The sequence below is a fragment of the Anneissia japonica genome, unplaced genomic scaffold (genome assembly GCF_011630105.1).
Source record: "Anneissia japonica isolate Jap-2015-1 unplaced genomic scaffold, ASM1163010v1 scaffold11144_len554210_cov170, whole genome shotgun sequence".
Classification (NCBI taxonomy): domain Eukaryota; kingdom Metazoa; phylum Echinodermata; class Crinoidea; order Comatulida; family Comatulidae; genus Anneissia; species Anneissia japonica.
The window spans coordinates 502,047-515,181 of record NW_022708762.1 but is presented as its reverse complement, the minus strand read 5'-3'; the positions used below and the strand labels follow the sequence as shown (position 1 = coordinate 515,181).

General features: G+C 35.4%; 1 protein-coding gene and 1 long non-coding RNA gene across 2 annotated transcripts in view; both read left to right on the top strand.

Moving 5' to 3' along the window:
- LOC117106570 overlaps nucleotides 1–3,856 on the top strand; it is a 13,002-nt gene extending 9,146 nt beyond the window's left edge. The window contains exon 4 of the long non-coding RNA XR_004445092.1: nucleotides 3,371–3,856. This is a non-coding gene — a long non-coding RNA (uncharacterized LOC117106570). The remainder of the gene's footprint in view (nucleotides 1–3,370) is intronic.
- Nucleotides 1–7,913, top strand: part of LOC117106563 (CD109 antigen-like) — a gene marked incomplete at its 5' end in the record, with an annotated part of 46,264 nt that extends 38,351 nt beyond the window's left edge. Inside the window, 2 exons of the mRNA XM_033247947.1 lie at nucleotides 5,824–5,929; nucleotides 6,408–7,913. Of these exons, the coding sequence (XP_033103838.1) occupies nucleotides 5,824–5,929; nucleotides 6,408–6,640 (339 nt within the window). The remainder of the gene's footprint in view (nucleotides 1–5,823; nucleotides 5,930–6,407) is intronic.
- Between the last annotated feature and the right edge of the window lie 5,222 nt (nucleotides 7,914–13,135).

The window sequence follows — 13,135 nt, the reverse complement described above, 5'->3', positions numbered from 1 at the left end:
CTATTCGAAAAATCAATCCAAAATCTGAGTATTTTTCAGTTTTACGCTGACTTAGCCTTATAGTCGAACCAATCGATCTTTAGACAAAATTATAATGAACACAGAAGTAATTTTAAAATAAATACAGTATTTTACGGAATCCGTTCCTGAAATATACAAATAATAATATACCAAAAGCCCGAAAAAATCTAATCAGGGGAACATTGTTCATTATAAAGATATTTAATGGGTTAAAATCAAACGTTTTATTGCACAACTGCTCTGCTGGAAGCGTATGGTCGTGCCCCAATTTATCTCTGTTCACTTATAGACAAACAGGTTTCTTCCCGTTTTACTCGTTCTTCTCAAACCCTCAAACTTGTTACTCCACGAGTCAAGCATATTCGTACCGGTGAACGCTCTTTTTCTTTCTCTGCTCCCAAACTCTGGAACTCTCTGCCTCCTCAATTACGTATCATTTCTGATCCGCAAATTCAAATCTACTCTTAAATCATTCCTCTTCAAATAGTTCAACTTCTTTCTAACATCCTCCAGCGCCGGTGACAAGCCAGTTTTGTTTGCTTTAATAGGCGCTTTAAAAATGTGTATTATTATTATAAATGCATGTCGTTGCCAAGTTGTTGTTAACGAAAAAATGTGAATTATAGGGTAATACGCCTTAGCGCGATCCAAAAGCGGGGAACACATAGGTTTGTCGCGTCAAAGGGATCTGTTGCCGAGTGATCTCCTTCTCAATAATAGCTCCATGCTAAAACTATCATTCCCACGCTAAGACGAGTCGAGTGGCCGAGCGGTAAGGCAGGGGCGCCGCAGCTACAGCCTTTAACATCGGCGCTGGTTCCAGCCGCTCCTCGCCCATGGTTCGGTTGGTAGAACCAAGTCTTCTCGGATAAGGACTGAAAATGGAGGTCCAGTGTATACATCTGGCTCGTGTGCACTTTCAAGAACCCATTGCATCTTTCTGAAGAGTAGGGGGTTACCCCGATGTTATGGTTCATTTCAGCCCCTGTCGTTGTGGAATGATGTGAACATGTATCTACCAAGGAGCGCCTCTTTACGGCTGCTAGGTAGTCACGGACCACGCCTATACGCAATTCAGCACAATGACGCTGCAAGTTATGGGTTATTCTCCTACCTTTACCTTTACCTTTAAGACAACACTAAAACGATATTTCTTCGGCAATTTCGTTATTTAAAACATGGTTATTATACTACTTAAAATAACACATGTATTGTATTCTGAAAATCCGAAACTCTCCTAAATTCCGAACGTAATATTCGGTATAAACACAAAAATCAACTTCTTAAACGAGACGATCAGTTAAACCCTGAACAAAACAACAAGCATAGGTCTACCAGATGCCGTGAAAAAGAACTGTAATGTCATGCCATGGAGATTATAATAAATTGATTAAAATGACACAACAGTATGTTAAACAAAAAGTTAAACCTTCCACTAGGGTGATTCTTTTCAGTATCCTGGCGTTTTAAAAACTAAAGTGCTATTTCCGAGCATCTAGACGTGTAAATTTTACAAAATTTTCTAACCCCAGCCCGAAACATGGTGGGGCTGAGGTTATTGGAGACTCACACTGTACCAATCAATGCTTCTGCCACCCCTGATTACGGAGGAAATTTGTAGAGAATGAAATTTAAATTTGTCAGATTTATTTCTAAAATAAAACCATTAAGGTTTCTTGATATGTTTAAATTAATTTGTTTAATTCAGTCATCATCATCTTGCACTGAGCTTGTTCCTTGTGTCATGCACTATGAAACTTTGGGTGATCTGACGTCATCGAAGGATGTGTTTGCACACCACTGTTGCACCCCTGAAAAACAAAATTAACAAATTGGCGGACAGGGTTTCGGAGGCGCGGTCTCTGCCCTCAGCAAAGTGAATGCAAAAAAAATAACGAAATTAAGAACTTGAGTGCTATTTCCGAGCACCTAGACATATAAATTGTACAAAATTTTCTAACCTCAGCCTCAATCATGGAGGGGCAGAGGTTATTAGAGACTCTCACGCCGTATAAACGGCAGCAGAAGCGGGGTGGGGGGCCATTGGCCAACCCACTTTTTCTACTGGGGGACTGCCTTCCCCCCCCCTTTTGTGACTGTTCCCAGCACCAGTGACAAACATTTTACGAATGCTGCAATGTTATTATTATTATTATTATTGTTATTGTTATTGTTATTATTGTTATTATTATTATTATAATCATTATTATTATTTGGTGCTTAGACACCTTGTTTATTTGCACCTTATAAATTGACCTATTATTATCAATATATACTGTAGATTTTTTTTTCATTTTCTAACAACAAGCATTACAAGTTCCCTTTTTGAATTGAGCAACCAAATGTTGATTGATCTGTATACGCGCGTCTGTAAAGTTGATGAGGTGGGTGGACATTTTATTTGCGCCAAACCCTCCCTGGGTCCCCTCTATTTCGACTTCCTGGACCAGCCACAATTGGAGTATCATTTCTGGGCTACATAGAAGGGTAATTTTTATCCATCGGAGGACAAGTGAAGTTGTCGTCGGGGAACCCATTTTATGGATAACCCTTATGATAAATAATTCATTGAGATCATGGAAGCAATCTCGACATCGACTTTGTTCGGAAATATGTGACGCATTCAAGTGGGGCTGGGGCTAAATTGTTCAATTTTTTTTTAATGGAGATATAAGCAAAATTATATTCAAATTTTAAGCCTACCAATGAAAAGGTGTCATTTAAAATAATACGTACAAATGATTCATTTAAATTGCATATATTTTCTGTCATTTCTTATCTAAATCCTATTCATTGTTTACAAAGTTCATAAGCGTAAACCCTGTCTCTTATTTACCTCAGCCCCAACCTTAGTGGGGCTGAGGTAGTATAGATTTTCTATCTGTGAAAGTACCCTTCCGGGGCCCTTCTATTTCGTATTCCTGGATCTGCCACTGGAAATTACAACAAATATGAAGTCATATTACAGTAGCTTGACGCCTATAAAATAACTTGGCATAACAATACCACACATAAGGCTAATTCAAGTTAGACGGCTTAAACCAGCCAGATTCCTAACAGTTATAAGTCCTTGGAATAATGACATAATCAACTTGACCCTTAGTGTAGTATCAAAAGTAGCATCACAAACATACCCAGCATTCAAAGTGAAGAGCTCAGATAGATGGTATTTGTTTACATTTGCAATGAAAATTGTTACATAATAAAAAAAAAAATCTTGTTATTGCCATGCCCATAAATCCCATACATGGTCCATGTAAATAATTTGCTTGTGTTTTTTTTTTTTTTTTAGTTTAAAATCTGTATCTGTTTTGTTAATTTTTTGTTATTAATTTTTATTTTCATTTAGGAGAATGAATCCATTGACGAAATTATCCAGAAGTTGATTTTTCCACGGCTGAGGCCAGGCAACCTCAAAGAAGTCATCCCACTCTACTTCGCTGCCGAGGGGAGGAGAATAATAATAATAATAATTAATAATAATAATATGCAAGTTTTTATTTAGCGCTCTATACAAGTAAGTCTCAGAGCGCTGAGAAGAATTGCGAAGGCCACTGGCTCTAGCCCTTCTACTGGGCACCTTCTATGTTTTTAACATTCAGTATCATAATAAAGCAAAGAAATATATCTTCCTAGAATCCAAGATGTTTGAAAAGATGAAGGAAGCCAACAAACATGTCATTACACTGTTTGTAACTTTCTAGTTGGAAAATAAGAGTCATTCATTTTGAAGGGGTACTTCTCTCGCTAATTGCCATTATAGGCATGGTTTATACGTGTAAAGATAAAAGAATAATGTATTTTGTGAACAAAAATAAAGGAATGATTATTTATAGAATTTTTGTGTGGTCTTTATTGATTTGTGGTCTATTGAAATTATTTCCAAGGAGTCAATTTAACCCTAAAAGTGGAGTTAATAAAAAAGGTACAGAACGACTCCTTTTCTGGAGTAATATTTACTCTTGTATTTTTATTCCCCAAAGGGAGTAATATTAACTCCAAAAAGGGGATGGGAATCACCCTTTTTTTGGAGTTAATGTTACTCCCTTTGGGGAGTAAAAATATGAGAGTAAATATTACTCCAGAAAAGGAGTCGTTCTGTACCTTTTTTATTAACTCCACTTTTGGAGTTAAATTGACTCCTTGAAATTAACAGTGTGTGTCTTGTCACCATAGACATTTTCAAGAGGGTTTGGATGAAGTTATATATATATTATATATTTGCTGGTAGAAGAGCTATTTCGTGCTTAAAAAGAAGTGTTTCTTATAAGCACATGAATCTAGTTCAACTGCTGAAACGTGTGTAAAAATAAAGATCATTAGCCTGTGTGTAAATATACCTGATGCATTGAAGCACATCTACGAAATGTATTTTTAAATTATATTTTTAAGAAATACATAAGCGTTCCACCTGACATTACAGAAGGGTTAAATGAACAATACAGTTGAACCAATTATATGTCAGAATGCTAATCTCTTGAAAATTTCATTCGAAAATATTCTTTTCATGTGTATGTATGAAAATAACTAGAAGTAGCAACAGATTCTAATATAATCAACTCATTGAATTACAGTTCCATTCCAATTTATTGTTGTTGGAAATACATCGACCTTACCTGAAGGAATACCTGCTCTTGCACAGGGTCAGATTAACATAGGGGATTTTGGGGCACCAGGCCCCAAGGGGGAAAAATAGGTCGCCGAACTCCCGGAAATCTCGTTTTATGTTTTAGCCACAGAATATTTATGTCCACTTGCAATTACAGCCCCAGCTTCCATAGCCCTTTAATCCGGCCCTGCTCTTACGTATGCTAAAATCCTGTTGGCAGGCTGTCAAATTTTATATTATTGTCAAATTGGCAATTATATAGTCACAATATACTATGGTCTCAATTTAATGTCATCATGGCCATATTTAGCCATGTCACATGTTTTTGCATATTCTGTATGTTACCAGTTTCAACTGGAAACAAAATAGGCCTAAGTTATTTCTTTTAAGCATAACAAAAATAACTTATTTTTAAAATGGAGGTGACCTTATATTCGAGATATTCATACCCAAAGTAAAGTAGAACACCTCTTTTAATGGGATACCCTCATCAATGGGACATTTTTTGTTTGTTCCCGAAGGTTTCCTCTAGGGGCGGATCCAGCGAGGGGCCACGGGGACCCGTTCCCCTAATTTTGAATTTCCATTGACGACCAACACAACGCTATCCCGGGGATTTTTTCTAACGATTTCATAAATCAGGGTGTAAAAAAGGCTAAAATACAGACACCTAAGACGGTGTTTTTTTTGCCATAATGTAGTACCCCAGCTTTAGAACAGCTATCCATGCTCAGATGGTGTGGCGGTCCTAGCTGTATGGCACCCTAGTCCCCAAATCTCGATGGTAAATACTACGGCCGAACTCGCCGTCTCTGAAACATTTTTATGCCAAATTACAGCTTCTTCAGACCATGGAGGAAATTTTTTTCCTCCATGTTCAGACCACCTGAATGTAAATCATATCAGCAACACCTACCTTTTTTCTAATCTCAATTTTTTCATTATATCTTCGTTTTTTAAGGCGCCACGTTTTAAAGCTTTGTTTCTTGTGGTTTCTTTTTTCCAAATATAAATTTTCATTTTCATTGTATTGCATATATTTATATACATGGTTTGGAAATAAAAGATTATAAATTGACAAACCTTTAATTTTTACGTGCATCAAATAGTTTACTATCTTCAATTAATGTCTGTTTACATTGACACTATATCGTCTCCATAGTACCCAATATTCATCCCTGTTTTTATTCCAGATTGCATACAATCAAAGCACTTGTGCACGTATCACTGCCTTCAGATCAAATATTGTGTCTAACATCAAGCCCAGCCCTGTGAAAGTGTATAACTATTATCAACCAGGTAAAAGTCGTAATAATTTATTATTAAAAGAAATTTAGTTTAATAAAAATATCTCAAGAACACACTTGGATTACTTAGCCTACTAGGCTTTTTGTATCTCGATAGCAAGAAGTCACAGCTTCAAATCCAACCAGAGACGCTTAAAAAAAGATGGATTTTTTCTTACAGTGCTACATATAGTACGATGCATCAACATGTTTACTTCATTATAATAGCTGTGACCTGTTCAACACGATCTAGGTTACTGTACATAAGAATAGACCACATATTCCAGAGACACTATTTCAAACAATTGATAGGATATTTTTTTAACTATGCCTGATATGATCTTTGCATCCTTGTTTTTTTGTTTTTTTTTTCTATATCGACCACTATCAATCGCCTATATTCGTTCAATTTAGGTAATTCAAGACTCTTTAGTATTAGGTTTTTAGTTATTTCTTACAGTTAATTTATTCTTTTCTTTTTTTTTCACTAGATGAACAGATGACCAAGTTTTATGTTTCTGAAACTTTGTTGAATGCCGATATCAGAGAATTGTGCAGTAACTGTGGAGAAGTAATCACCCTGAATATTAGTGGAGGAGAAACCACCGGAAAGCCTTCTTCTGGTGTGCTTCATTCAAGCCTAAATCCTCTCCTTAACATAATTTCACTCGTTCTGAGCTGTTTTCTTACTGGGTTCATGATGAGAGTTAACCATCACTTCTGAATTATTGAAAACAATGTAACTCCCAAAGTTTTATTAGAGATAATTGGGAAAAAAAATGCCTTACTTGCTTTATAATAATAGTCTCCATGGCCCTTCTCTGTTTATTTTTCTTTCTCATAATAATATTAAATAAAGTTAGAATAATATTAATAATGACAATAGCATTTTTCGTATGCCTATCTCATTCTTGAATTCTTTATTCCTCATTATTACGTTCTTAGTCGGTGTGATTAACACCTCTCTCCATCAGGTATCGCGTTAGAGGATTATTATTTGATTTATTCAATATCTGAACCTTATACAAATGTAAATACAAAACACGTCTAAAAACCTAACGGGGATATTTGAATTACCCTCTAAGTCCCTATTAAGACAGGTCCCTCGTTTAACAATCACATCTCCCATCTATAACCCTTCTTCTCTGCTTTAATTTTTCCTCATAATAATAAGCCTATAATAGTATGACAATAGAATTTTTGAATATATACGCATATATTATATATAGTAATGGTAAATGTTTAATCTTGATGGGTGGTGGCGATATCTATTGTTTTATAAAATGTTAATCTATTGTTTATAGTATATATTTAATCTCAATTAAAAGAAATAATATTTCTATACTTGTATTTTTGCACTGAATTTTAGAAAATACTATGAATAGTTTTTTTTTCTGTATATAGAATTTTTTTTAATTGTTTTTATAATGACATAATCTTATGATATGCCTTGGTACCTGTATATATAATAAATGTATTTGTTATTTTTCATACCAGTTATATGCAGTACAATATCGTATCTTGATGTTAATAATTTCCAGAGAGCATGGAACACAGATGTCACAGAATTGCAGAGTTGACATTTTGTAGTATGGTGGCGCCAGCAGGGGCAGGGAGGGAATTTTTCCCTTTATCTTACAGCCTGGACCCCTCATCATTCGCCTCAACGAGGACGTCGAACCAAAAGTATTTATTTGACTATACAAAATGTTATTTTGATTGCCAGTCTCTAATGTTGTGGTCTGAAAGACAATTTGTGCCATACCAAACCATAAGCCCCCTCCCCCGTGAACCCTACCAGGATTTTTTTGTTCCGGGACCCTGATCGAGGCTCTAGTCCACCCCTTGACTTGGACCCCACTGTCGGACATGTCAGACCCCTTGTCGGCAAATTTCTGGAGCCACCACTAGTATTATATAGTTGAAAGTGTAGAATGTATAAGTATGCATTGGTAGTATGGGTTTACTCGAATAAATCGTTTATATTAGAAATTTTACACTTTTGAGTTTTTAAAAATGTTGGCCTAATAGGTTTACACGCTTCCAATTTTAACAACGTACAGTACGTAGTTTTCCTGATAATGTACCGTATCCTCTAATAACCGTTGCACCCATAAAATCGATTGAGTAGTTACTGAGATGGTTACGAGATGTACAAACAATTACTCGGTTTTAGTTCTGAAATACGCACCTCACTTGGAACAGAGCACAAGTAAACAGACAAAATTATTCGTAGTTGTTGTTCTTTCCACTCGCTTTTAAAAGTGGGGTTTTAACTATAGAAGATTAGTGAAAAGTGGGAAAGTTGATATAATGTCCCCCACGCCCGGCTTTGAAAAGTGGGGGACCGTGTCCCCCTACTCTTTTCCACCGATCGACGCCCATGTGTTTGAACATAGATCGAGCTGTTAAAATGTATAATCTTTTTAGGAAAAATCATTAAAATTAGGTTTTTCATTATCAGTGAAGTCTGTTTACAATTAATAGACAAGCTGCCTTTCTTAGAAATCTGTTAAAGTCTGTATTTCAAATTCTGCAAGTTGTTAAATGGCTACTCATCAGTCGAAAAGGCTTGATTCCCTAAGCCCATAATCTTAACTACATGAACATCGAAGCTAGAAGTAATAATGATGCTGCTTTACTTTTGCTTTTGATCCCGGTCCGATGATCTTTCTAATTTATCTTCATTGGAAAAATCGCAATCGCCATCGACGGTAGATGTATCATTTATGTCATTTTTAGTGGTGGACAAAGGGGGACCGGCGGACCCTGTCCCCCCTTTTTGGAGAGTACAAAAAATAAAAGAAAAAAGAAATTATTGATTGTTCAAAACACCTCAGAGGTTATCTGTGCGCGTCTATAAAACAAACATTTCCCCGAACCCCCTATAAATCCGCGCTTGATTTTCAGTAGGCCATTGTTTCATATAATTTTTAATTGAAAATCACGGTCCGAAGAATTTTGCAAATTATCTGGTTTGGATGCGCCGTCAACGGTAGATATATCATTGATGTCGCTTTCATTAGACTGTTGCTTCACATTATTTGATTCAGGATCCCGGTCCGATGAACTTTGCAAATCAAACGCCTCGGATTCACCTTTGACGGTAGATGTAGCATTGCCCTTTTCATTGGGCTGTTGTTTCGAAGTATTTGATTCTGGATCTTGATCCGATGGACATGGCTTTAACTTGGTTGACTTTACTCATTTTTTGAAAAGAAATTTTAAATGATAGATTTCCAAAACTGTAGCAAGTACATTTTTTGCAGTGAAGAAGACTAACCCCTGTGAAATGTTCTGGAACTTTATGATTAGATATAACCTCATGATAAGAAAAGAACCGTCTTGCATTATAAGTGCCAATACAGTTTTACACACATCCATATTGTTGTAGATACATTGCGTACACTTTTTCCACAATAACAAAATTCCGACATCTGTTGTTTCATGAACCTGGGCCACTTGATCTTCTTTTTCCATTTTTAGATTTAGTGGTAACTGCAATAGGCTCAGTGACCAAATGGATAAGATCATCGTCATAAGACTTTTGGAACATCCAGTTATTTCCATATCGAATCCGTCGCTAAAAAACTTCAGGACGTCAGCGGCCTTACCAACATTGGCCAAAAGACGTTCGGATAGTTCCATGCACCTTGAGATAGAAGCCATATATTCCAGTGATGAGAATGAACAGGAAAAACTGTTGCAAAGTTAAAGACCATTCCTGGTCATCAAAATTTATGGTCGAAATAAGGAGCTGAGAAAAAAAAACAAGTGCAAAACCTGATACAGTACATACATTAAACATTTTTATTGATTACTAGTCAAGTTAGTTTCCAATTATGAGCCTATAAATTAAATGTTCTTGCATACACATTTGGATAAACCAAGCAAATTAGTCAGTTTATCCAAGAAGTGTGTCATATAAACTATTAATATTATTGCTGATTTATGTAATATCTGTATTTAAATTGACTGTTTTTTTTTTTTTTGTTTTTTTTTTTTTGCCAAACACAAACAGTATATCGTTGAAGCAACCATTCACTTATTGCTTTGAAAAATTTAAAATTACAAGTGTATTTGTTCAATCTTAAGTGACTACACAGCCATGACTGATAGAAAATTCAAGTGAAACACTTACGAATTCGAAAGAGAATGTTGTGTTTTCGTAAGTTATGTCATCTGTCCTACAAGTGACATTATTGTTTTCTGCATACTCCACTCGCTGGAAATATAGGTTAAATTCCAAGAGCCAAATACAAGTAATAACTGTTACTACGTAGATGAAAATACAGGGTGAAAGTCTGTAAGAAATAAAAGTGTATAGGTTTCTTAAATCATTAAAATCAATGGAATTTTTGTAATATTCTTTTTATTACTGTAGTTCATTCACTTTTTTTTACCGTAGCAAGTATTGTAAAAGCAGGGAACAGTGAAATTAATTAATTTCACTCCCTTCCTTCAGTGTCGGATCCAGGGAGTGGTTGAAAGGGCGCACCCCAACTTTTAAAATAATTAAATAAGTTCAATGGCAAATGTAGAAGGAGCTAGGAAATAAAGGAGGCCAAAAATTCAGTTTTACAGAGTGTCCAGAGTACCTCGACCCCACCACATAGTGCGAAGTCGATAAGAGGTTGCTCAGTTGGCTAAACTGGTAGTATTTTGTGTCCGCTGAGCCTGGAGACAGTTATTTTAGTGGAGCATGTTTGCATTTTGTTCACCGCACATTCTCCAAATGCATTTTCTTTCTAAGGACTGACACTTTGGAATTCACACCCTACATAAATTAAATTTTGTTACCTATTTTTAAGTCTCGATTTTTCCCACTAAAAACATGTAGTGTACAGCGCCACTGATACTGCACCTTGGTCGATTAAATGACAATATAAATTCTTACATAACATAATAATTCTGTAATAAGATTAGTTAAAAATTGTACCAAACCAACCAAACTCTAGAATTGGATTTACAACTTTGCGTCATATGCATTCAGTGGATATATTCTAAATGAATCTTGTACAATTTAGGTACGTGATATCACCTAGGGGTATGCAAATGGGTAGGATAGGGGTGGCAGGCCCAAAGGAATGATTCAAATTGAAGAATTTTTTCTGCTTTATCCGTTAGGTTTCCGCATTAATCAGGATTCTGAAATTGTCTACAAAGTCACAAATAAACGATTTTATAAAACAGATACTTACAACTCCCCTTGAAATGTTTTCTTGTCAAGTAGCAATGCCTTTGATGATCAACAAAACATTTAGGAATATTAGCAACCAATATAAGTTATCATCAGTGAGTTATACGACCCGCCAAATACACAACATAGCAGGGGTTACAAACAACGCTAGAGCTAAAAGTGAAGGTACTATGCTAATTCGCACCAAAGGCATTTTAGGAGGGTTTTGGATGAAGTTTATGTGAGTGATACGTATAGCACACAAATCTAGTTCAACTGCTGAAACGTGTCTAAAAATTCGAACATTAGGATTGTATTTTCTAAGTCAAACCCAGATTGCTTTTGATTTGTTATGTGCAAAACGGGATGTTGACAGTCTTTATTAATCCTTTAAGGCACTAAATACCCTGACGCATTGAAGCACATCTACAATGAATTTTATAAAGTATATTTCAAAGAAATACGTAAATCTCCAACTGACTGCACAAAAGAGTTAACTGAACAATATATTTGAGCCAATTAATTATCACAGATTGCTAATTCAACATATTTGAAAATCACGAGGAGCAGAAAAAAACCTTTTTTTTCAGAGCCGTTCGAATAGATTGTTACCCTCGCCACTCAGGCCTGGTCACAAGATTTGGAACCTAAATGGGAGACGCTGCTGCCAAACTTGATCTTTCTAAAATATGTTTTATGCCAAATCACAGCATAATCCATCACGTCTAAACATATTGAAGACAATCAAACCCCTAAAATTTAATTCTTGTAAAGACATTGGACAAAATATATTTATATATTCCTTACTAATAATGCTAAAAGCATAGTTTCCCGGGCCCTTTTAACCTAACCCCCTAAAATTTAATTTAAAGATAATGGGAAACATACTTTTATATATTTCTTACTTAATGCTAAACGCATAGTTTTCCTGCTTATTTTCATTCTCATAATAATAATAATTATTATTATTATTAGTAGTATTAATAATAATACAGAAATAGAATAATATTAATAATGCATACTACAAGTATTGAAATAGGCACACCATCGTGTTGGATGGCGTGTATTTCAATACTTGGAGTGTGGTATGTATTATATTTCCTTACCTGAGACTTTTCAGTTTCTAGAATAATAACATTTTTTGATGGATATCATCATTATATTGGTCAGTGGGATTGCACCTCTGTCCATTCATGTTTATCGTGAAAGCTGAAATGTATCGTATATAAAATGTATCAAGTACCTATTGTTCTTATTATTTAACAACCACATCTCCTGTAGCGGGTCCCGTAGCCCTTAGCTGCTCTATTTTTTTTCTCATAATGATAATAAGCCTATAATAATAGGGAGGTTTCGCATGGTTATGAAAGAAAACGATAACAAATGATTACGTCGTCAAATTCTTAGTCAATCAACCCACAATGTAGGTCATCCGTGCCTTTTACATTAATTAACGATCATGTTCATCTCATATTCTGTATACGGTCAAGAATGTTTAGACACAAATGACGATAATGATGACGTATTTGTATTGTTATCGTTTTATAAGGTTGTGAAATCTCCCTAATAATACAGTAGCATGTTTGAATATGCTGATATTTATAATAATAATGGTAAATAGTTGATGGGTGGTAGAGCGATACCTGTTGGGTTCTTTTACCATTATTACTATTATAATAATGGTAAATAGTTGATGGGTGGTAGAGCGATACCTGTTGGATTCTTTTAATAATAAGCCATTGTTTATAATAAAAATAATAGGCTAATGACAGACAGTAATAAAAGCAATATAAGTTGTTGGTATAAATGTTTACTATTATTATAAAAATATGACTAATTTGAATAGAAATGGTAAAGAAGAGACCCATGACTCGCAGCGTCATTGTGCTAAATTGCATATGGGCGTTGTCTGCGACTACTGTAGCAACCAGAGAGAGAGGCCCTTATGTAGCTTCGGGTTCTTCCGAAGACTTGATTCTACCAACCGAACCCTGGGAAAGGTCGAACCAGTACCGATGTTAAGGCTGTAGGCCCTATTTA